This window comes from Zalophus californianus, chromosome 11, assembly GCF_009762305.2.
Source record: "Zalophus californianus isolate mZalCal1 chromosome 11, mZalCal1.pri.v2, whole genome shotgun sequence".
NCBI classification, from domain to species: Eukaryota; Metazoa; Chordata; class Mammalia; order Carnivora; family Otariidae; genus Zalophus; species Zalophus californianus.
This window is the reverse complement of record NC_045605.1, coordinates 65840354-65865780: the sequence shown is the minus strand read 5'-3', so window position 1 is coordinate 65865780 and position 25427 is coordinate 65840354. Positions and strand designations below refer to the sequence as shown.

Sequence of the window (25427 nt, the reverse complement as noted above, 5' to 3'; positions counted from 1 at the left end):
GGGTCCTGGGATCGAGCCCCGCATCGAGCCCCGCATCGAGCCCTGCATCGGTCTCCCCCTCTCCCGCTCCCACTGCTTGTATTCCCTCTCTCGCTGTGTCTCCCCCTGTCAAAGAAATAAATAAAATCTTTAAAAATAATAATAATAAATATCTGGTAGGCACATTGGTTAAATTATCATTACATGTTTTACACTAAATATTAAGATCATGTATTTCAAAAGTTTAATTTTTTCTTTGTTAAGCAATGTAGGTGTAATCTAAAGTTTTCAGTCTGGTTGGTTGGAATTTTTTATTGCATCTGGATTGGATTGGTACAGGAAAGCTAGAGGGAATTTAAGTTTCACTTTCGGAATGAAATACTAGGTTAGAAGTCACCTACTCTATTTCTCACCCAAGCAAAAATCTCTAAAACTTTACTCATTAGATGAATTTCTAATCTTTATTTAAACACCTCCACACTTCCAGTGAAAACAAACTGACATACAAGACAGCCCTTAATACCTTTGGATAATTCTGGATGATAGGAACTTCTTATTTGACCTGAATTTGTGTAATTCACACTTACTGGCCATTTTTTTCACTGTAACTATATAAAATAAATCTTCCTCTTCTACATGAAATCTCTTCAAATGTTTGAACAAACCTATTGGTTGTTACTGAATTATCTAGAATAAATCACTTTGTTTCCTTTTCTAGATACGTAACATCTTGTATACTCTTCCGGTTATGTTAAAATGATTAATGCCCTTTAAAAGTGTGACTGCTTAGGGGTGCCTGGGTGGCCCAGTCTGCCAACCCTTGATCTCAGCTCAGGTCATGATCTCAGGGTTGTGAGATCAAGCCCCACAACAGGCTCTGGGCTGGGCAGGGAGCCTGCGTAAGATTTTCCCTCCCCTTCTGTCCCTCCCTCCCCCACCCTCCCTTAAAAGAAAAAAAGAAAAAAGCTTTAACTGCCTAGGGCTGATTACAGTACTTCAGTGTGGTAGGCCCATTGCAGAGCACAATAGAACTAGGGTCTTGCTCTGGACATCTGCTTCCAGCAAGTAATGTTTAGGACTATTTTAACATCTTGTCCTTATTTTACTGCTGACTTATGTTGACTGAAACCCTCAGACTTTATATTTTAACTGCTTTTAAGCACATCTTATCTATGTTTTTGTGCAGTTGACTTTTCAAAACATTCAAGGTTTAACTTTTAGTCATATTTGACATAACTTATTCCATTTCAGAAAATCATTATCAATTTCAGTCTTGATCCTAGTACTCAGTGGACACTATTCATTCATACCAATTTTAGCCATCCACTTGGATGGGCAGGCTTGCAGGCTTGTTTCAGGTCATCAGTAAAACGGTAAACAGACCATCTCTTGGTATTGGTCTCCCTCTCCCTCTGCTTTAGTCACCCTAGCCTTTTTTTATTATCTCAAAGGCACCATGCTCCTTCCTATATTAGACACTTTCTATAACCTCTGCCTGCAATGTCCTTTCCTCTCCATGCCTCTGCCCTATTTGGTTAACTCTAACTGATCTCAAATAAAATGTTGTTTGCCCAAGGATTTCCCTGACACAACACTAGGTCAAGCCTCCCTTTTGTAGGCTTTTGTAATACCCTGTACTTGTTTGGCTTAGCTTTTCTCATCTTATAATTATGTATTTATTGGTGTGATTGTTATCTCTTCTCCACTGTATCATATGCTCCATGATGGCAAGAACCATGTTTCTTTAGCTCACTATTGTATCTCCATGGCCTTAAAAAGGCCATGTACAGCAGTGGCTCCCCAACATCAGTTTACATCCCCAACTCCTGATGATGTTTTTATACGTTTGAATTAGAACAAGAAAAACAAGGACAAAATGTACATGTATATGTGTAGTATATGTCAGTGTGAAGTTACTGCCTTCTTGGGAAAGACTTATTTTAATATACTTCTACTTTTCAAATTATTAATGGTTCATTTTAAATTTTTTGTTGAGTTTTGGGGATATTTTGCCTATTTTTGGAAACTGTCTTGACTCAGAATAAAAATAAATGTGCAAACCATGGTACTTTGATGTTTTACTAGACTGTGAAACCAGAAATCACTAATGTTGAATACCCTAGAGACCATCTCTAAACTAAGATCTTTCTCTTTGGATACAGTTGCTATGAATCCACTTGGCTATATTTAAAATACATAATTTCGCCTTAGGAGATTTTTTTGGTGACCTGGGTCTTCCTCAACAACTTCCTTTCATTTATCTCTGTAATGTAATATTTATCGTTGCCAAGTAGGCTCAGATTCAAAACAGTAATTGTTGGGTTTTCTTTTTTACTGTAATTGTACTTTTCCTTTATTTAATGTGACTAAAAGAATAAATCTCAAATACAGTAACTTAAATTTTAATACCAAAAGCAAATTTACATATTTATGGTTACTGAGAACTCTTATTGTGAATGGTTTTATATATTAGAGTTATACATATTTTATATTTTAGAGTTAGAGTTTTATTATTTTTTAATAAATAATAAAGCAGACTTCCTGGCACACTTTTTCTATAAAATTATAACTATTTAACCTGCTTTATATGACTGTTAATTTGTGTACAATAAAAATGATAGTTTTTGGTGAGTCGATAAAATGGAATTTCTTGGGGAGGGGGGATCAGATTTTTTTTAATTGTAATTCTTTTTTCTTCTTTTTTTTAAGATTTATTTATTTATTTTAGAGAGAGAGTGCATGTGCGAGCGCATGCCCTCGCATGCAGGGGCTGGTGGTGGGGGGCAGAAGGAGAGAGCATCTCGAGCAGAGTCCCCGCTGGGGAGCCTGAGGCAGGGCTGATCTCGCCACCCTAAGAAAATGACCCCAGCCGAAATCAAGAGTTGGCAGCTCAATCAACTGAGCCACCCAGGGACCCTGCTTTTTTCTTCTTCTAACTTTGTATTACAGAAAAACCCTGTGAGCTATTGACTTTGTTACTTTGACCTCTCTGTGCTTGTTTCTTCATCTATTAAATGGTTATTATGGGGTTATGAATGACTGAGTTCGTAAATACATGTAAAGTGCTTAGAAGATTGTGTACTTAGAAGATCACAATGGGAGTGATCACAAGTATTAGCTGCTTTTACTATTAGTAGTAGTATTTGTGCTGAATAGAGATTTTCATATTAAGTTACAGAATAAGTCAGCATAGACAAAAATACTAAAACTTTATTTTCTATTTTTTTTAAAGATTTTATTTATTTATTTGATAGAGAGAGACACAGGGAAAGAGGGAACACAAGCAGGGGGAGTGGGAGAGGAAGAAGCAAGCTCTCTGCTGAACAGAGAGCCCGATGCGGGGCTCCATCCCAGGACCCTAGGATCATGACCTGTGCTGAAGGCAGAAGCTTATCGACTGAGCCACCCAGGCACCCCTATTTTCTATTTTAATCCCATTCTCAATACTTGATATTCTGATAAATCATTATTTACCAAGGAAAAAACTTTGTAGAATAAACACATTCAATTCTTTTCTAGCCATAATCATAAACTTACATCTTTCAAGACTTTAGTTGTTAAATAAATATTTTGTGATTACATTTTTAAGTCAATTTGATCTGTACTATACTTATTTATAGATTATTAAAGTAGTGATCTGACCTTTTAACTAAAATATCACCTTCATACTTAGAAAACAAATTATATAAACTCTTAAGTTTAAAACACCTGGAGAAGTTAGAAAGTGAAAGTGCTATCTTTTTTTTTCTAAGCAGAAAATGGGAGGTCGTTAAATTGTCCAATATTTTAATTTTCTTAGGTTTTCAAACCAAAAATCTGTTCAATTTGCATATATTTTACAATTAAAAGTAAGTTGCACATTTACAAATAAAGTAATTCAACAACAAATGTTATTTGGCTGATATAATTATATCATGATTATATATCTTGGTGTATCATAGTGCTCAAGAATATGAACAATAGAATCTGAAAATGTGGGGCGCCTGGGTGGCTCAATCATTTAAGTGTCTGCCTTCGGCTCAGGTCATGATCCCAGGGTCCTGAGATCAAGCCCGGCGTCGGGCTCCCTGCTCCACGAGAAGCCTGCTTCTCCCTCTCCCACTCCCCCTGCTTGTGTTCCCTCTCTCACTGTGTCTCTCTCTGTCAAAGAAATAAATAAAAGAAAAAAAAAAGTCTGAAAACGTAAGTTCGATGTTCACTTCAACCACTTACCATTTTAGGTAAGTTACTTAGCTCTATTTCCTTATCTGTAAAAATAGGAATATAATAATGCCTACCTCTTAGGGTTATTGTAAGAAATAAATGTGGTAATATATGGGAAGCCCTTAGTAGTCTGACACATGGTAAGAAGTCAGGAAATGTTGGGGAAATTAAGTAAACAAACTTCCTATTAAATACAAGCACTTAAATGCCTGTGGCCTGTGTGTGTGTAATGGTTTTGAGTTGGCAAAAAGAGGAATTAGACATTACCACCCGGTAGGGTGGTAATAAGTGAATCAGTGAATCCTGTTTTTTCATTTGCTATCTGATCTTAAAAAATAGAAATATAGGGGCACCTGGGTGGCTCAGTTGGTTAAGCATCTGCCTTTGGCTCAGGTCATGATCCCAGGATCCTGGGATTGAACCCTGCATCAAGCTCCCTGCTCAGCGGAGAGCCTGCTTCTCCCTCTCCCTCTGCTGCTCCCCTTGCTTGTGCTCGCTCTCTCACTCTGTCAAATAAATAAATAAATAAAATCTTTAAAAAAATAGAAATATAAATCTTTACTTCAAAAATATAGTCATTTAGGGGGCGCCCAGGTGGCTCAGTTGTTAAGTGTCTGCCTTCGGCTCAGGTCATGATCCCAGTGCCCTGGGATCGAGCCCCACATCGGGCTCCCTGCTCTGTGGGAAGCCTGCTTCTCCCTCTCCTACTCCCCCTGCTTGTGTTCCCTCTCCCGCTGTGTCTCTCTCTGTCAAATAAATAAATAAAATCTTTTAAATAAATAAAAATATAGTCCTTTAGGGATGCCTGGGTGGCTCAGTCGGTTAAGTGTCTGCCTTCAGCTCAGGTCATGATCCCAGGGTCCTGGGATCAAGCCCCACATCAGGCTCTCTGCTCATTGGAGCCTGCTTCTTCTGCCTCTGCCGCTCCCCTTGGTTGTGCTTGCTCGCTCGCTCGCTCTCTGTGTGTCAAATAAATAAATAAAATCTAAAAAATCATTAAAAAAATAAAAATATAGTCATTTAAATATTCCACCTTAGACTCATTTAAGTCTACTGAACTCTCACTTAACGGTATTCCCAGTTTTTCTTATTTTCCTGAACGGATGAGTATATTGCTATTTTTATAGTGTATATAAAAGTAACTTTTGTATATATTTGACAGGTAACTATGTGAAGCAACACTGTTTCTGGATTTCAAGACATCCTTTCATCATGGGACAGCAAATTTCAGATCAGACACAGTTGGTTCTTAACAAGTTACCAGAAAAAGTAGCAAAACATGTCACATTGGTTCGAGAAAGTGGCTCCTTAACTTATGAAGAATTTCTTGGGAGAGTAGCTGAGCTTAATGATATGTAAGCCTTTCTCTTTTTCATTTTATTTTTTTCTCCCTGACATATGCCCCACATGCTATAACTGTCTAAGAGGTAACCAGAAATACTGATTGGTAAGACTGAATGTTTCAGCAGCAGTTAGTAAATATATATTGAGTACCTGCTACAAGACTTGCTATGTGGCTATTTTAAAACATATAATAGGAACAAAGAAACCAAACGAACTTAAAATTGAATTTTAGACATAGGCTTATAAATTGATTCTTGTTTGAAAGAACTAAAGGGATGCATAATAGAATAAGCCAATTAGCCACTCTAGAAAAAGGTTCCTAGGATAGTCAAAGGACACTCAGGTTTCTATATATCAAACAATTCATCTGGTTAATAAATAAATCTTCTGTGTTCACTGAGCATTATTTTTGCCAGAAAAAAACATAAATAGTAATAATTCACTATTGTCACCACTGAAGAATAAGGTATTTTGTTTATTAATATTTTCTAATTGGCTACCATCCTAAAATCTCTTTAACACTTGAATAGATTTCTAAGATGGAATTTAAATTTCTCTGCCTTCTTTAAAGTGCATATCTAATAGAACTATGCCTTTTCTCTGTGAATATATTCTTTATTATATCAATTTTTATACTGATCTGTGTAGAAGCTAATAAAATAGAATCTACTTTTATTATCCAGTCATGAAGAATAAAGAATGTCTTACAAGTTAGTTATCTTAGAAGATAGTTTCTTTTAGAAACATTGGATTTCCTCTGAAACTAATAATACATTATATGTTAATTAATTGAATTTAAATTTTAAAAAAAGAATTGAAAATTGGATTTCATTCATTGAATGAAAGAGAAAGAAAGAAAGAAAGAAGGAAAAAAAGATAGATCCTATATGGATATATGAATGGATCCTATATGAATATATATATGCATTTATAGAAAATGAACTGTAAGTATACACACTATGTTTCTGGGAAATTGTTGGAAAAGGGGGCAGAGAAGGGGGACTGTACATCTTACTATGTATATCTATATATTGTCTGATCTTTTATAATAAAAATATAGTCATAAAACTCTAGCATTTTGCTTTTTTCTTTTTTTAGATTATCCAAATGGTAGTATTTAAGGCATTACTTCTGGGACCATATTCTTAAGGAGTAAAAATGGATTAAAAATTTAATAGTATCATGAATGGAATGCTTTTTTAGGTTTATTGTTTTGACTCTTATGAAGAGTAATCATTTACATTTGCCATCCCTTTAGAGTCTTGGAACTTATATACATAAACCATCTGTTTAATAAATTTTTGCCTTTTGGCCTAAAAATACCAGATAAATATGTCATATGAAAGGATGCAAAAGCTAAGCTTACTGTGTAATACAGAAATGATGGTAAAGAACATCTTCCTTTTATTTATCTAGCATGGGACATTGACTGGATTTGGTTCTTCTTTTTTTTTAATTTTATTTTATTATGTTAATCACCATACATTACATCATTAGTTTTTGATGCAGTGTTCCATGATTCATTGTTTGTGTATAACACCCAGTGCTCCATTCAGTACGTGCCGTCTTTAATACTCATCACCAGACTAACCCATCCCCCCACCCCCTCCCCTCTAGAACCCTGTTTGTTTCTCAGAGTCCATAGTCTCTCATGGTTCATCTCCCCGTCCGATTTCCCCCTCTTCATTCTTCCCTTCCTACTATCTTCTTTTTTTTTTAAACATATAATGTGTTAATTTGTTTCAGAGGTACAGGTCTGTGATTCATTAGTCTTACACAATTCACAGCGTTCACCATAGCACATACCCTCCCCAATGTCTTATCACCCAGCCACCCCATCCCTCCCACCCCCCACCACTCCAGCAACCCTCAGTTTGTTTCCTGAGATTAAGAATTCCTCATATCAGTGAGGTCATATGATACATGTCTTTCTCTGATTGACGTATTTCACTCAGCATAATACCCTCTAGTTCCATCCACGTCATTGCAAATGGCAAGATTTCAGTTTTTTGATGGCTGCATAATATTCCATTATATATATATATATATATATATATATATATATATATATATATATATATATATATATATGCCACATCTTATCCATTCATCTGTTGATGGACATCTTGGCTCTTTCCATAGCTTGGCTCTTGTGGACATTGCTGCTATGAACATTGGGGTGCACATACCCCTTCGGATCACTACATTTATATCTTTGGGGTAAATACCATTTGGTTCTTAAAACTGATTTCAATGTGTCAGAGTTGGGCATTTCACAAGGGCAATGCTGTCTGAGAACTATAAAGTTAAACCTATACAGAAGAAGCATGGCTTGATAGCTAGAAAACAACTGGGAACTGGCACAGATGAAATACTTTCACTGGCAGACTTTTCTACCTAGGGCTAGTTGCTTCATTTTCAGTGGGCTCTATTTAGCTGTATGTCATTTAGTTCCAAGGTGATACCTCTCTTGGTGCTCAGAAAAATTTGACGAATGATAAAAGGGAGCCACAGTTGGGGCACCTGGGTGGCTCAATTGTTAAGCGTCTGCCTTCGGCTCAGGTCATGATCCCAGGGTCCTGGGATCGAGCCCCACATCAGGCTCCCTGCTCTGCGGGAAGCCTGCTTCTCCCTCTCCCACTCCCCCTGCTTGTGTTCCTTCTCTCGCTGTGTCTCTCTCTGTCAGATAAATAAATAATATCTTTTAAAAAAAAGGGGGAGCCACAATATTTAAGTATATCTTTGATCTAATTTAAATTGGCATTAATGGGAAGATATAAAAGTTTTATTTTTATGCTAGAATCCTATGGCTCTCTAAATTAAAATTACTCTGCTGGAGGAAGACAGCAAAGCTGTATTTAAGGTGTCTCAAAATCATTTGCTTTGATCCAGTCCCAAATTATTAAAAAAATTTTTTTTCAAAGAGGTGTGTGTTGTTGCTTAAATTAGAACTCAACCAAGAGCAAGATTTTTTCACATTTTATACATCCGAGGCAATAGTCAAAATGTGGATAAGTGAAACCAGCTAAACTTTTTAAGTACCTGATTCCTTGGACATGTTTTTTCTAGATGTCTTTGTTAAGCATTTAAAAACCATTGAGATAGAACATAAAAAGATTTATAAATATCATTCTGTGAGCTATGCCGTTGATGTTAAAAACTTAGTTGTATGTTTATAATCAAAACATTCTCTGTCCCTGTGTTTTAAGAATCTATTATGATCATTATTGGTTTTTGTCTCTGTATTTTCTTCAAATTTTCTTCTCTGTTTTAAAGTGTTTCTTGAATCTGGTTTCATACATAGCTCCATTATTTTATAAGACTTCTCATAAAATTAACAACTGTGTTTTCTCTTTTCAGAACTGCTAAAGTGGCTTCTGGCCAGGAAAAACATCTTCTCTTTGAGGTACAGCCTGGGTCTGATTCCTCTGCCTTTTGGAAAGTGGTTGTACGTGTGGTCTGTACCAAGGTGAGAATGATAGAGACTTCCAACTCCGAACTTAAATTCTTTTGGTGATTAGAGCCCCATTTAATAGTGTGGTATAGTAGAAATTAATGTTAATAATTAGCAAATTATTTGCTAAAACATTTGTAAAGCTGAGGAAGACACAGTTTTGTTAGTGTTACTGCCTTCCAGGTGAACTGTTTGAATCTCATTGGTTATATAGTTGCCATATAGCAGAGATTTTTATAATAAAAGGAGGTGGTAGTGACCTCTTATCCTTCTACCTCTCTTTTCGTATTTTAGCTGGCTATGGAATCCTAAAGTAACACCCTACTTAGCTCTAAGCTGACTGCTTAAAAATTAAAGTTATCTTAGGAGATCATTTCTTTTAAGAAGAATAGTTTCTTTCTCTTAATAATTTAAAAATCCATTAGAAAGATTTGGGTATTTTTAGGTTTTGTGTTTTGTGTGGTTTTGGTTTGTTTTTGTTTTTAGAAGTTTTTAGTTAGGGGCGCCTGGATGGCTCAGTTGTTAAGCGTCTGCCTTCGGTTCAGGTCATGGTCCCAGGATCATGGGATCGAGCCCCACATCGGGCTCCCTGCTTGGCGGGGAGCCTGCTTCTCCCTCTCCCCCTCCCCCTGCTTGTATTCCCTCTCTCACTGTGTCTCTCTCTGTCAATTAATAAATAAAATCTTTAAAAAAAAAAGAAATTTTTAGTTATAGAATGGATTTTTCATCATCAGTGCACTGCCTTTTATTTGGTTTTTAAATTTTAGATAATTGAATATATCAGCTATGCTAAAAAATATAATGGCAGCTGTAATAGAGTATGAGTAAGACTCATCCACCATTGGGTAGATTAGATAGGTGGTTATTAACCTTTTTGAGGCCACAAACCTTTTGTTGAAAATGAAGGAATGAATTTTACTAGGCCTTCTCCTACCCCAACTCCTGCCCTAAAACAAACAATAAAACCACCCATATGCATCTAAACAATAAATTAAGCATTCATGAAAGCCCTGAGTTCCATTCCTGATCAACCCATAAAGAACTACTGAGTAAGGATATTTTTTCTTTTGTGTCACGGACCCCGGGGGTTACCCAAACAATATGCCATGTTTTCCCAGTGGGTTGGTTGCCAGTACTATACTTTAAGTGTAGAAGGATTGATTATGGATATTTTATCAAATTAGACATTCTAATCAATTTAAATAGTAAAAGAACTTTAAAGAGTTGAGAGAAGCAAAGACAGAGATATTAATTCCAACTTGGCTAAGTGCCTGAAGGTGAATGGCACTTGTTGAAGTTTACAGTTGATTTAGAGAGAATACACAGCATAGTTTAATACCATTCAGCTGAGTCTATCCACACTAAACATTTACTTAGTTGATTATTTTTAAAAGTCCAAATGTTTGTTGCCTGAGATTAAGAGTCTCGTATGGTTTTTCTCCCTCTCTGGTTTCATCTTGTTTCATTTTTCCCTCCCTTCCCCTATAAGCCTCTGTCTTGTTTCTCGAATTTCTCATATCAGTGAGATCATATGATAATTGTCTTTCTCTGATTGACTTATTTTGCTTAGCATAATACCCTCTAGTTCCATCCACATCGTTGCAAATTCTGCCATATCTTTTTATTTCTGCATGGTTAAACTTGATGTCTCTTTACAGGTCCAACTCAAATACCATCTCATCCATAAAGTCTTCCTTAATAGAAATTATCTTGCCTCTTCTAAACTCCAATAGCATTTTATTTATACTTCATAACTAAATTCTACATTAAGAATAAAATTATTTAGGTTCTAAGCTCCCCTAGTAGATCGTAAGCTCCTGAGGGCAGGAACTCTATCTAGATTCATCCTTGTATCTCTTACGGCCTGCACTGCTTTGCACCTGGTAGGAACTCAGTATATGTTGAGTAAACAAAAATCTGTAGAAGAAATACTCTCATTTTTTTTTAAGATTTTATTTATTTATTTGACAGAGACAACAGCGAGAGAGGGAACACAAGCAGGGGGAGTGGGAGAGGGAGAAGCAGGCTCCCTGCTTGGGAGCCCGATGCGGGGCTCAATCCCAGGACCCTGGGATCATGACCTGAGCCGAAGGCAGACGCTTAATGACGAAGCCACCCAGGAGCCCTGAAATACTCTCATTTTAAATGACTGGGATAGGTTGAAGTTTTCCTGGTTGATTAATAGAGTATAATACCTAAATTTTATTATCTCTCCCTCTTTACCTCATAAAGTACTCAGTTCATATCGAAGAGGCTATTATAAATTGTAGAGAGCTGTGGGAATATGAATATCAGGTTTCTGATCCCTTGGTATTCTGTTGCTCCTCTTTGGCAAACATAGAATTAATGTTTAAGATGTTAATTTACTATTAGTCAAATTCTTTTCACCTCAGTATCTCTAACCATTACATCTGTGTGTGACTAAATATCTTCCCTAAGATTTTAAATAGAAAGGCACAAGTATTAAAGACATAGGCAGGGGCGCCTGGGCGGCTCTGTCAGTTAAGCATCTGACTTTTGATTTCGGTTCAAGTTATGATCTCAGGGGTCATGGGATCAAGCCCTACGTCGGGGTCTGCGCTTACAGAGTCTGCTTGAGATTCTCTCTCTCCCTCAATAGGCAATCAGAGTTCTCATTTGTGTAATTTTTCTTGATTTTAGATTTAAAGAAATGTTTTATTTGCATTCCATAGGTTCTTATTGAAAGAATTTTTGAGAAGTCAGTGTTAAAATTAGAAAAAAAAATTGAAATCCTATATAAAAAACTGATTGAGAGAAAATCTCATATTTCTTAATCCTAAGCACCTAAACAATTGTACTATAACCTTCTGTATTTACAAAAAGACCTTATCTTGACTGTCATCTGCTATCACGATTATCCTCAAACAGTATTTAATTTATTATAAAAATAATCTATATGATGTTTAAATGAAATATTTTGTGGGAATAATATTAGAAAAATTAATGGGTTAATTAAAATTATGGACTAAGATGGCTATTAAGAAACTTCATAAATTGTATTACTTTCATCCATCTTGTTACTTAGACCAAAACCTTGGCGCCAGCCATCCTTGTCTTCTCCTTTTCTCTCCTATCCCACAGTCAATCCATAAGTGAATCCTGACAGGTTTCTCCTCAAAATATATTCAGAATCTGGCCAGTTTTCACCATCTCACTACTACCACCCAACTTTTAGTGACCATCATCTCTCACAAGGCTTATGCTAATAACCCCCTAACTGGTCTCCCTGCTTCTGCCCTTGCCCCCATCATTCTGTCTAGTCTCAGCACAAAAACCAGTCTGTTCTGCTTATAATCTGAAATGAAATCAAATCATATTAGTCCTTGGCTCAAAACTTTCCAATGACTTCCCATGCACTTGTAATAAAAGCCAGTTATTACTATGATTAGCGAAGTCCTATACATTCTGTCTCCACCTCATCCCCCTAACCTTATCTTCTACTACTCTCATTCAGTCCAACCACCCTGCGCTCCTTGCTGGACTCCTTGTGCTCCTTACCAGGTGCACTTCTGCCTAACAGCCTTCACACTTCCTATTCTTCCAACCTGTAATGATCTCTCCCCCATATGTCAAAATGACCCATTCCTGCTCCTTTTCCAGTTCTTAAATATCACCTTCTCTGTGACGCTTTCCCTACAACCCTTCAGTATATCCTCTTCTCTGTTTGATCTTCTCCATAACACTTACTTCCATTTCACCTAATCTATATTTTGTCTCTCCTACCTATAGTGTAACCTCCATGAGGGCAGGGATTTTCATTTTATACATAGTAGGTCACCAGTGCCTAGAGCGGTGCACACAGTACATAGTTACGTGTATAATATCCATATAATGGGTACTCAGTAAATATTTGTTGCATGAATCCTATGATTATAGTAGCTTCGTTTGATAAACCTTGCTATTAAATACCAAGTTTATAGGAATTATTCCCTTATTTCTTCCAAACTGTGCAGTTCCAAAGGAAGATTGGTCTAGTTTCCTCAGCTCTGAAAGTCTGTTGTATAAGCCTCTACAAATTCCTATCACCTTTAATTCTATATATTTGTCTTCTTTCTCACATATAATCTTTTATTACAAAGAATCTTACATATATGCATATAGATTTTACCTTCCCAAAATGTAATCAGTTTTAGAGATTGTTCTGCCATTTTCACAGTATGGAATCTGATTCATACTTGATTCTTAGTTTTTTCTCACTGCCTTCTCAAATAATAAACAGTTAATAAACATTAGTTACAACTATTATTATTTTCATTCCAAATCGAAATGTTGATACAGTTTTTTTAATGCGTAACCTATCTACTTCACCTTCCCATGTGCCCAGTTCCATCAACACATTTCAAAACCTACTTTGTGTACAATTTTAAGGCCTTCTCTCCCCCTTTCTCATTCATTTCTTTGTAAATGTTTTCTGATTTTGTTTGTTCTGTTAACTTTGATATGTATTTAGTAGATTTCATTGCTTCTGTTCCCACAGTCTTCCATACCATCCCCTGTGATAAAAAAAAAAGTCTTTCACATCACTAGTCTGTCACTGATTACTTCAGGTTCTTCCAAGAACAGTACCCTCTCAACCGTACTCACTTTGGTCACTTCAAAAGAAAATATATGCCCCAATCTAGGACTCCCTAAGTTTTATGAAAGCAGTATTATCTCTCCTTACCTCTTATCTCACGCTTGCCCCAAATATCTCCTCACATTAAGAATGTAAGCTCCAGGGATGCCTGGGTGGCTCAGTTGGTTAAGCGTCTGTTTTCGGTTCAGGTCGTGATCCTAGGGGCCTGGGATCAAGTCCTGCATTGGGCTCCTTGCTCAGCAGGGAGCCTGCTTCTCCCTCTCCCTCTGCCATTTCCCTGGCTTGTGGCTGTCTGGCTCTCTCTATCTCTCTGTCAAATAAATACAATCTTTAAAAAAAAAAAAGAATGTAAGCTCAAGTGAGGAGAGGTACAATCTGTAGGCCACTGGTTCCACTTCATAGTAAATGAATTTTTTGCCTAAAAATGGGGGGAGGGCTTGCCAAAATGCAAAATAGCCTCCTGGGAAGAATTCAACCACTTTTTGTTAGGATTTACTCTAATATAAGTTTCTTGCTTTAGTTTGGAAATTTTGGTATAAAATAGAACTTAAGATAATCAAGGAAACAATCAGTTGTTTCAGTTATAGTAGAATGGCATGTGGGTATTGGATTCAAATAAATCTTTTAGTTAAATTCTTTAAGAAATTAAAAAGAATTGTCAACACTGATCTCTAAAATTCATTTTTTAGGTCTGGGAAAGTTGTCTAACCTCATCAACTCTAAACAGGGTGAAGCCTAATCAACCCTACAGGGTTATTTTGAGTATCAAATGAGATAAATGTGTGCAAGTACTTTGAACTCCACTTCATTTGTTCAGACTCTTTCTCTCTTGTTAGGTAATTTGCAAACCCTGAAAACTTTTATTTGTTCCCCCTTTTTGGGAAAAATTGATCAGAGAATGGGGATGGGTGAAATAGGTGATAGAGATTAAGAAGGACACTTGTGGTGGGGTGTTGTATGTACTAAATTCTACGCCTGAAACATATTTCACTGTATGTTAACTGACTGGAATTTAAATAAAAACTTTAAAAAAAATGGCCAGAGAAATTATGAACTTTTTTTTTTTTGTATTTTTAGATTAACAAAAGTACTGGCATTGTAGAAGCATCACGGATCATGAATTTGTACCAGTTTATTCAGCTTTATAAAGACATCACTAGTCAAGCATCAGGAGTATTGGCCCAAAGCTCCACCTCTGAAGACCCTGATGAAAACTCATCATCTGTAACATCTTGTCAGGCTAGTCTTTGGATGGGAAGGTATATAATGCATAAGTACCATGTTTCTCTTGTTTTCTAATATACAAGCTACTGAAATCTCAGTAATACTTTTGCTGGTGCCCTTGTGATGTCTTAAATCACATTACCTTTTATTTCAGTTGCTATTGTATCCCAGATCAGCTTTTGGATTATTCTGTGCTTCAGGACGTTGTTAGAGTGCTAAATTAAAGAAAAATTAAAGTTGCTCACACCAGCTAATGTTTCTCTCAACCCAGTTTCCATGAATGCACTGTCCACTCTACATGCTTGCATTTAATGACAAAGGATATTAATATCTTTCTTATAACAGATATTTATGTTATTAGACAATCAAAGCCCTTCAGGGAATTAGGTCTAAAAATCTGGCAAAATCATTCCAGTTTTCCTTTAAAATATCTGACTAATTGGAGCATTAAAAATTATAAATACTGGCTCTAGGACTTGGCTCTAGGACTTGGCTCTAGGAGCATAAAAAATTATAAATACTGGCTCTAGGAATGAACAAGTAGTTGGTGCACATACTGCATATACTGAGTTACCGGAAGGAAATGAAGTCAGCCAGAGTTTTCTTTGATGGCACTTGTTTACTCAAGCCTAATATATTATTGTTCTATCTAAACTTTTCCTTCTCTGCATGTGGAAGCTTCCACCTGTTGCCGTTTGACAGCCATGACCATGATTTAAATTTGTAAATGCCTCATTGGAAAAAGTCTTAACGTGGGTCCAGACATGTTGACATCCTGTCTTATTGTCATACTGAATGGACAGCAAAAATCTGTATTGATGGTATTTTTTACCTTAAAATTAAGAATATGCTTAGCAAGAATTTCTCTTTTATTGCTTGATTTATAGTTGCATTTTCTGGTCCATTCTTAACCAACTGGTTTCCAATACTATACTGTAATAAATTTGTATCTCCATTTATCATTTTCTGTTTATCTTTATAGGATTGTTTGGTTTTCTAGGATTGGGCTGTACAAGTGGTACTGAAATGCCAAGTGAGTTTTAGAACATGATAGGCAGTGTTTAGGCTTTTCTTTTCTGTATTTTGTAAAGTTAATCTTTCATAAACAGGTGCCTGATTTTCTGCTTTTCTTCATCTCCCTCTTCGGAGTGGTAGTTTTTTCGTTGTTGTTGTTTTGTCTTGTTTAAGTATCTTGAAAGCTGACAATAGGATTTACCAGGATGTTTAAACTCTGTGGTAGCAGATGAAATGAAAGTAATACTTTCTTCTTGTTTCAGTCATCTCAATGAAAGAGGTAAAGGTGTTATCCCTGGAAACTCAATGCCTGATTGGTAGGTTAGGGCTGCTTCTTGCCTTTGTATGTTTTTTCGTTTTTTGGTTTGGATACTCTAGTTCATAGAAAAACAGACTTTTCAAGTTGAAGGGGATTTTAAGAGATATTTATTTGGATTAGTCTTATATCTGATGTATATTTTTATTAGTGGTTTACATTTATTGAGTACTTGTAGTGTATTAGGCATTTTGATAAGTGCTTTACATGTATAAACTCATTAAGTCCTCACAACAACCCCATGGGGATACAATTACTGGTCCATTTCATATAAACCGAGGTTTAGACAAATAAATGACATTGCTAGAAATTAGCCTAGCTGAGAGTCACATTCAGAGCAGGCTGGCAATACAACCATGCCCCTAACCTCTGCATTATTACTCTCTTATGTGTAAAGATCTGTGGACTACAATGCTTCTTAAACTTTGTATTCAGTGGTTTTGAGGAGGAGCTTGAGAGTCCATCAAGCTCCCACATGGTGTCACTGCTGCTAATCCACCAATAACACTTTGAGTGGTAAGACTCTTGCCACATTTCCAGCTTGTACTTGAACACCTGACGTATGTGGGACTCACTGCCTCAGAGACACAAGCCTTTTCATACACAGATGGCTCTAATCACTGTGAAATTTTCCCTTTTGCATTATATTCCTCAGAATAGCCAAAATCTGATTTTCTTAAGGCAACATAGCACAGGCTCTAGAACCAAATTGCCTGTGTTCAAATTCTGGCTCGACTGCTAACTGTGTGACTTTGGACAAGTTATTAAACTCTTTTTCCTCTGTTTCCTCATTTTTTTAAGAGAGGATGATAACAGTAGTATCTGCTTCATAGGATTCTTGAGAGAGTTAAGTGAGTCGATATATGTAAAATGCTTATAACAGTGCCTGGCATGTAATAATATGTAAGAGTTCACCATCATTATTTTTAAGTTACCTCTGTAGTTCTACTTATTTCAGTGGCAGTGCCCTCTGGATCCCACCAAACAAATCTGTTCTCTCTTCAGCCCTTCAAATATTTGAAAACATTAATCAAATTCTCACTGGTCCTCTGTTCTGCAGGATGAGCATCCCCAGTTCCTTTGGCCTTTGTTACATGGGTCTCTTTTATATCCCCGAGGCTTTCCTAGAAAATCCTTTATCTGTCAGTATATCTTTCAGGGGAGGGGGCATAGAACTGAATACTCCATTCTACAAGTGGTCTAACAAGGACGACTAGAGCAAGACCCTTTCTCCTTCCTTCTTCTGGTTACTGTACTGCTAGTAAGGTAGCAAAAAATCAAGTGAACATTGTACGGTTTCCACTGGCTCCTTCTGTGTTTCCTGTTCTTTTACTTCTTTCCAGAGCAGTGCTCTTCTTCATAGCCCTCTAACCTTCAGAACATGTCCCTCTTTATGGATTCAGTTATAGTCTCTGCTACTGACACGTAAGTCCAAATCCTTAGACATAAACTGTAAGCTGCTCAAAAGCAGAGACCCCCAGTTCATCTGGGTCTGGCACAGAATGTAGCACCTAAGAGACGCTTAAACGTTGAACTGAATACAACTAGAAAATGAGATGCGTGTCCATCTAGGTTTTCATTCAGTTTCCCCAGTTCAATTCAGTGGCTGCCTTCTTTTGCCCATAGGTTTAACCTATTACCACATCCTGACAGTTTGTCTTTTGTAATGTCCCTTTACCGGGCCCTGATTATCTCCCAGGTGAATTGCTGAAGTAAGGATTTGATTGGTTTTCCTCCTTCTAGAATGTCCCATACTGCACTCCCAATTAGTCTTCCTAGAATATTATTTCAGTGGGGGTTCACTTTTCTTTTGATCAAACTCTTCTAGTTAGCCTATCAGAATAAGTTTAAAACATCATATTTTGACATTCAAGGATCAGATTATCGCTGCTATATTTAAGCAACCTTTTCTCTCAGTTTTCTCCCCGGAGCATCATGCGACCTTCTTGTTACACACACACTCCAGAGGTATTTTTTTTCCTACCTCCACAACTTCATTTATTCACCTAGAATGTCCTCTGTCAAAGTTATGTCACTTTTCAACCTTATCTTTCCAACAAATTTGAAATACTCATTTGTTCCTTCTTAGCACTTACTACTTGCATATTTGACATTTGTTTATATTCTTTTTTATATTCAAATTGACAAATTTTAAAGTGGTATTTCATTGTCTTGTATATAGTAGTATAAGCACAGCAGGGAATAAAAACATGTCAGAGATATACCTCCTGCCTTTAAGAAGTTTATAGTCTAGTGGCTATACTTTGAAACATTTTGTTTTTGCATAATTATGAAAGTAATACATGCTTAATGAAGAAAACCTAAAAATTGTAGAATAGCATGAAGGATAAAAGCAAATTAAAATCACTTTAAGAAACATTTATTGAGAATCTAAGACAAACAGCCTGTATTCAAAGAACTTAGAGTTTGTAGGTAAACCAACCAATTAGCAGCCAATTAAAATGCAATATTTAAGTCCTTTAATTGAGGCAGAGGGAAGATATTTTGAGCTGAGTTACTGAGGTTAGGGTTTACCAGACTCATAAGGATATTCCAGGAAAGGAAAATACCACATGCAAAGGCACTTGATTCACTCAGGAGCACTCTACAGTGAGGCTGGAGTAGAAGATTCAACATCTCTTCCCAAGATGAAAGAGCTCCTTAAGGACAGAGAAGGACAGGAAGCAAACTTCCTACCTTTTGTATTTCCTGTAGCACCTGATTATTAAGACTAAGTTATGCTTTCATTTATATGCCCATTATCAGCATCAGCATGGTACGGTCCAGGGGCAAGGTCCGTATTTTGGAGAGCTTTGTATCCTGCATGGCAAATAAATCTTCTAACAGTTGAATTCATTTATATAAATGTGATATGATTAAAATCAGCTATTATTTTCAGAAAGATCTGATTATTTCCAGTTTTTGTTTGTATATTCTTTTTAATCTTCACAGTATTTATCTACTGTCCAGTTTTTCTTTATGGAATTTGTCCCTCTGCATACTTCTTCCTTAAATATATTTGTTATCCCTAAGATTTAGTCTGATTTTGCATGCAAGTCATGTTTTGCTTTATACTGAGGGTATATAGATGTTTGATAATGCTTTCTAAGGCAATGGAGACAAAGATTAAAGCATAATGACAACAGAGAATATTTATGTTCCAGCTCAGTTTTCACATTGCAGGGTGAAGCAGCTGACTGATGAGGAGGAGTGTTGTATCTGTATGGATGGTCGAGCTGACCTCATCCTGCCTTGTGCTCACAGCTTTTGTCAGAAATGCATTGATAAATGGTAAGTTATCTGCTACCCTCATGGGACAGGCAAAGGTCAAATGGGAAAGTGTATATGAATAAACTCCAAAAAATACAAAAATATTGTAGTTAAAAGTATAAGAAATTTTGTTCTTTAGTACTTTGAATTGTACGACATGCTTCCTCCTCTGGTTAAAAATATTTTTATATTTAAAGTTTATAAAATGTGACAATGTGTCTTAGTTTTGGCAGTTTACTTTTTTGTGCCTGACGAGTCTAGAATCACAAGCCTCCCTTCTTCATTTTTCTCCTTATTTCTATATTTTTTCTCTATATGACTAAAAGGAATAATATGAATCCTTGAATATTGATTATTGGACCTGGAGGGAACTTTAGAGATCAGCTAGTCAAGTTCATTATTTTACAAAATAAGAATGAAGCATTTAGGTGAATTTATAATTAACATACAATAAACTACATATATTTAAAGTACAATTTGATATGTTTTGACACCTGTACATACTCATAAAAAAATTACAATCCGGATAATGAACAAATTCATCACACCAAAAGTTACTTTGTGCCCCACTGTAAAGTCTCCTTTCCAACCCTTCCAGTCCCCAGATAATGATTAATCTTTCAGTCACTATAAAATAATTTGGATTTTCTAGAATTTTTATAAATGAAATACAGCATGTGCTCTTTTTTTCATTCAGTATAATTATTTTGAGATTTATCCATATTGTAGCATGTTATCAGTAGTTCCCCTTTTTTTAAAGATTTTATTTATTTATTTTTAGAGAGAGCGAGCGAGCATGAGTGGGAGGAGGGGCAGAGGCAGAGGAAGAGGGAGAAGGAGAGAATCCTGATCCCACGACCCTGAGATCATGACCCAAGCCGAAATCAAAAGTTGGATGCTCAACCAACTAAGCCACGCAGGTGCCCCACAGTAGTTCCCTTTTTTGTTGCTGAGTAGTATTCATTGTATGATATACCACAGTTTATTTATCTAGTCACCTGTTGTGGACATTGGGTTGTTTCCAATTTTTGGCTATTACAAATGAAGCTGCTATATACATTTGTGGACTGGTCTTTTTATGGACATATATTTTGTTTTTTTCTTAAATACCTAGAAGTAGAATATCAAAACCATATGGTGGGTATATGTTTAACTTTTTAAGAAACTGCCAACTGTTTTCCAAAGTGGTTGTACCATTTTGCACTCCCACCAGCAGTGTGTGAGAGTTCTAATTGCTCCACAATCTTGCCAATACTTAGTTGTGTTGGTCTTTTTTTTTTTTTTTTTAATTTTAATTCCAGTTCCAGTGTAGTTAGCATCAGTATTAGTTTCAGATGCAAAATATAGCAGTTCAACAGTTTCATATACTACTCGGTGCTCATCAAGATAAGTTACTCTTAATCCCCTTAACCCCTTCCCCCACCCACCTCTTCTCTGGTAAGTATGGTCAGTCCTTTTAATTTTTTTTTTATTTTTTTTATTGTTATGTTAATCACCATATATTACATCATTAGTTTTTGGTGCAGTGTTCCATGATTCATTGTTTGTTCATAACCCCCAGTGCTCCATGCAGAACGTGCCCTCCTCAATACCCATCACCAGGCTAACCCATCCCCCTACCCCCCTCCCCTCTAGAACCCTCAGTTTGTTTTTCAGAGTCCATCATCTCTCATGGTTCGTCTCCCCCTCTGACATACTCCCCTTTTCTTCCTCTCCTGTTATCTTCTTCTTTTTCTTTTTTCTTAAAATATGTTGCGTTATTTGTTTCAGAAGTACAGAACTGTGATTCAACAGTCTTGCACAATTCACAGCGCTCACCGTAGCACATACCCTCCCCAATGTCTATCACCCAGCCACCCCATCCCTCCCACCCCCAACCACTCCAGTAACACTCAGTTTCTTTCCTGAGATTAAGAATTCCTCATATCAGTGAGGTCATGTGATACATGTCTTTCTCTGATTGACTTATTTCACTCAGCATAACACCCTCCAGTTCCATCCACGTCGTTGCAAATGGCAAGATCTCATTCCTTTTGATGGCTGCATAATATTCCATTGTGTGTATATACCACATCTTCTTTATCCATTCATCTGTCGATGGGCATCTTGGCTCTTTCCACAGTTTGGCTATGGTGGACATTGCTGCTATAAACATTGGGGTACACGTACCCCTTCGGGTCCCTACATTTGTATCTTTGTGGTAAATACCCAGTAGTGCAATTGCTGGATCGAACGGTAGCTCTAATTTCAACTGTTTGAGGAACCTCCATACTGTTTTCCAGAGGGGTTGCACCAGCTTGCATTCCCACCAACAGTGTAGGAGGGTTCCCCTTTCTCCACATCCCCGCCAACATCTGTCGTTCCCCACCTCACACCCGTCAGAATGGCTAAAATTAACAGTCCTTTTAATTTTAGCCATTCTAATAGATGTGTAGTGGTATCTCATTGTATTTATAGTTTGTATTTCCCTACTGACTGATGATGTGTTGTGCATCTTCTTATATGCTAAATCTGTATGTCTTCTTTGGTGAAGTGTCCATTCACATCTTTTGCCCATTTCTTTATTGGGTTGTTTTCATATTAAGTTTTAGAATTCTTTCTGCATTATGAATACATGTCCTTTATCAGATATTTGACTGGCAGATATATTCTCCCACTTTGTGATTTGTCTTTTCATTCTCTTAAGAATGTCTATGAAAGAGTAGAAGTTTTTAATTTTGATGAGGTCCAGTTTATCAGTTTGTGATTTATGCAGAGTGATTTATCTAAGAAATCTGTCTAACCCAAGGTCACAAGGATTTTCTTCTATTCTTTGGGAAGTTTGATAGTTTTAGGTTTTACATTTAGGTCTATGATCCATTTTGAGTTAATTTTTTGTATATAGCATGAGGTACCAATTAAAATTGTTTTTTTGCCTATGGCTACCCGGTTGCTCCAGCACATTTTGTTGGAAAGACTATCTTTTCTTCACTAAATTGCCCCTTCACCTTTATTGGAAATCAGTTGTTGAAATACACGTAGGTCTGTTTCTGGACTCTTTTCTGTTCCATTGATCTGTTTATTTCATACCAATACCACACTACCTTGATTAATGTAGCTTTCTGAGTCTGAGTCTTGAGTCTTAAAATCAGGGAGTGTAAGTTCTCAAACTTTGTTCTTTGTCAAAGTTGTTTTTGGCTATTCTAATTCTTTTGCATTTCAAAGTGAGTTTTAGAATCAGTTTGTCAATTTCCACAAAAAAAGCTGTAAGGATTTTGGTTGGAATTGCATGAATTAAATGGATCGATTTGGAGAGTGTTGACTTCTTAACAATAATCGGGCCTTCCAGTTCACAAACACAGTATACATCTCCATTTATTTAGGTCTTCTTGCATTTCTCTCATCATTTTTTGTAGTTTTCAGTATTGCATATCTTTGACAGATTTATCCCTAATTATTTTGAATTTTATACTATTTTAAATATACTTTTTATTTCAATTTCTGATCATTTGTTGCTAGTATAAAGAAATACATTAGACTTTTGTGTATCAATCGTGTATTCTACAAACTTTTACTAAACCCATTTACTAGTTCTGACAGCTTTTTTGTAGATTCCATAGGACTTTCTTGAATGTCTAAACATCCTTTTTCAAAGATATTTTTTCTGGATATAGAATTCTAGATTGATACTAGTTTTTCTTTCAGTGCTTTAATGATGTTGCTCCACCCTCATTTTTCTTGCCTTGTTTCCCATGAGAAATATGCTATCACGTTTATCTTTTTTCCTCTGTAGGTAATGTTCTCCTTTTTGTTTCTTTTTAAGATTTTATTTGTTTGAGAGAGAGAAATCAGGGGGCTGAGGGGGAAGGGAGAGGGACAAGCAGACTCCCTGCTAAGCGCAGAGCCCAATTTAGGGCTCAGTCCCAGGACCCTGAGATCATGATCTGAGCTGAAACCAAGAATCGGAGGCTTAACCGAGTGAGCCACCCAGGCACCCCTGGTAAAGTTGCCTTTTTTCCTCTGGCTGCTTTTAAGGGGTTTTTCTTTATCATTGATTTTGAGCAGTTTAATTATGATATGCCTTCCAGTAGTTTTCTTCATGTTCCTTGTGCGTAGGGTTCATTGAGCTCCTTGGATTTGTAGGTTTATTGTACCATCAATTTTGAAAAATTTTCAGCCATTATTTTCTTTTTTCTTTTTTTTTAAAGATTTTATTTATTTAATTGACAGAGAGAGAGAGACAGAGAGACAGAGAGAGAGGGAACACAAGCGGGGGGAGTGGGAGAGGGAGAAGCAGGCTTCCCGCTGAGCAGGGAGCCCGATGCGGGGCTCGATCCCAGGACCCTGGGATCATGACCTGAGCCGAAGGCAGTCGCTCAACCAACTGAGCCACCCAGGCGCCCCTTCAGCCATTATTTTCTTAAATATTTTTTTCTGTCCTCTCCCTTCTTCTGGGATTCAACTTACACATATGTTAGACCACTTGAAGTTGTCCCACAGCTTATTGTTGCTATTTTCCTTTTTGAAATCATTTTCTCTGTATTTCATTTTGGATAGTTAAAATTGCTGTCTTTTCAAATTCACCAGTCTTTTTTTCTGCAATGTCTAACTTGTTATTCATCCCATCCAATTTATTTTTTACTTCAGACACTATAGTTTTCATGTCAAGAAGTTTGATTTGAGTTTTTAAAACATCTTCCATGTCTCTACTTCATATGTTTGGTCTTTCCTCTAGTTTTTAATACATAGAATACAGTTATAATAACCATTAATTTTCCTACCTGCTAGTTCTAACATCTGTGTCTGCTCTGGATTGGTTTTGATTTTTTTTCCTCTTCATTTGGCGTTGTATTTTTCTGTTTCTTTTTATGCCTGGTAGTTCTTGACTGGGTGCCAGACATTGTGAATTTTACCTTTTTGGGTACTAGATATTTTTGTATTCCTATAAATATCCTTGAGCTTTGTTCTGGAATATAGTTACTTGGAAACAGTTTGAACCTTTTGGGTCTTGCTTTTATGATTTGTTAGGCAGGACCAGAGCAGTGTTTAGTTGAGAGCTAATTATGCCCCACTAATGAGGCAGGACCCTTCAGAGTACTCTGCTCATCACTGCAGGAGTTATGAGGCTTTCCACTCTGTTTGGTGAGAGCAGGCAATATCCCAAACCCTGTGTGAGTTTTGGGTACTGTTCCTTCAAATCCTTTTGGGTGATTCCTGAGCCTCAAGTAGTTTCCTCACATGCGAATATACTCTAGGGGGACCTTCAGTAGACTCCAGAATTCTCCCTTTGTGCAGCCTTCTGCACTTAAGTACTTCAGTACTCTGCCCTGTGAACTCTAGCTGCCTTAGCCTCCTGAGAGTCTCAGCTGTGTCTCTTCAACTCAGAGAGTCTGCCAGGCCCCATCTGGGCTTCTCCTGCTTGCTCCGCAGCCTAAAATCTCTCAAGGCAATAAGCTGGCAATTTATAGGACTCACCTTCTTTGCTTCTCATCCTCAGGGATGATTGTCCTGTGTTGTCGATGATGTCCAGTGTTGAAAGCCTTGTTTCATGTATATTTCCAGTGTTTTAATTAAGTAGGAAGATAAATCTGGTCCTTACTGGCCAGAAGCAGAAGTTGACTCTTAAAATTGTGACTTTTGTGCACAGAAGAGAACATATAATTATCTTAATAAAATATCTCTGAGGAACCAGAAATGAACCTGAATAATATATGCCAGCTCTAGCTTTCACATTTAGTTTTTGGAACAGATTTCTAAATTTTTGTACAAAAGCCAAAGAGTAATTGATACAATTTAATTACTTTAGTCTCAGATTTCACTGAGAAATGAAGAGAAAAACATTTTCCCTGCATGACATGTTTCTGGATCAAATATGGTATTTTTTTGAAATTTCCAAAATAATATTTGTCGAGACAAAAAAAAAATCCCTTCGGAAAACATAATCTCGTTCAAGTGATCATATATAAGTTCTTTCCCTCTCAGAAAAATTATTCTGCATGTAAGGTTCATCTTCTATTTTAAACCTTGAAAGCTTCCATTCCCTTGTT

At 36.6% G+C, this 25427-nt stretch overlaps 1 protein-coding gene across 3 annotated transcripts in view; it reads left to right on the top strand.

The window, feature by feature from the left end:
• RNF141 (ring finger protein 141) overlaps nt 1-25427 on the top strand; it is a 38789-nt gene that overhangs the window by 6309 nt on the left and 7053 nt on the right. For 2 of the 3 annotated variants that reach the window (XM_027578338.2, XM_027578336.2), the window contains exons 2-6: nt 5345-5537; nt 8887-8995; nt 14655-14836; nt 16079-16132; nt 19315-19422. In XM_027578338.2, the coding sequence (XP_027434139.1) occupies nt 5395-5537; nt 8887-8995; nt 14655-14836; nt 16079-16132; nt 19315-19422 (596 nt within the window). In that variant the 5' untranslated portion in view covers nt 5345-5394. The remainder of the gene's footprint in view (nt 1-5344; nt 5538-8886; nt 8996-14654; nt 14837-16078; nt 16133-19314; nt 19423-25427) is intronic. The other variant, XM_027578337.2, reaches the window with a different exon arrangement.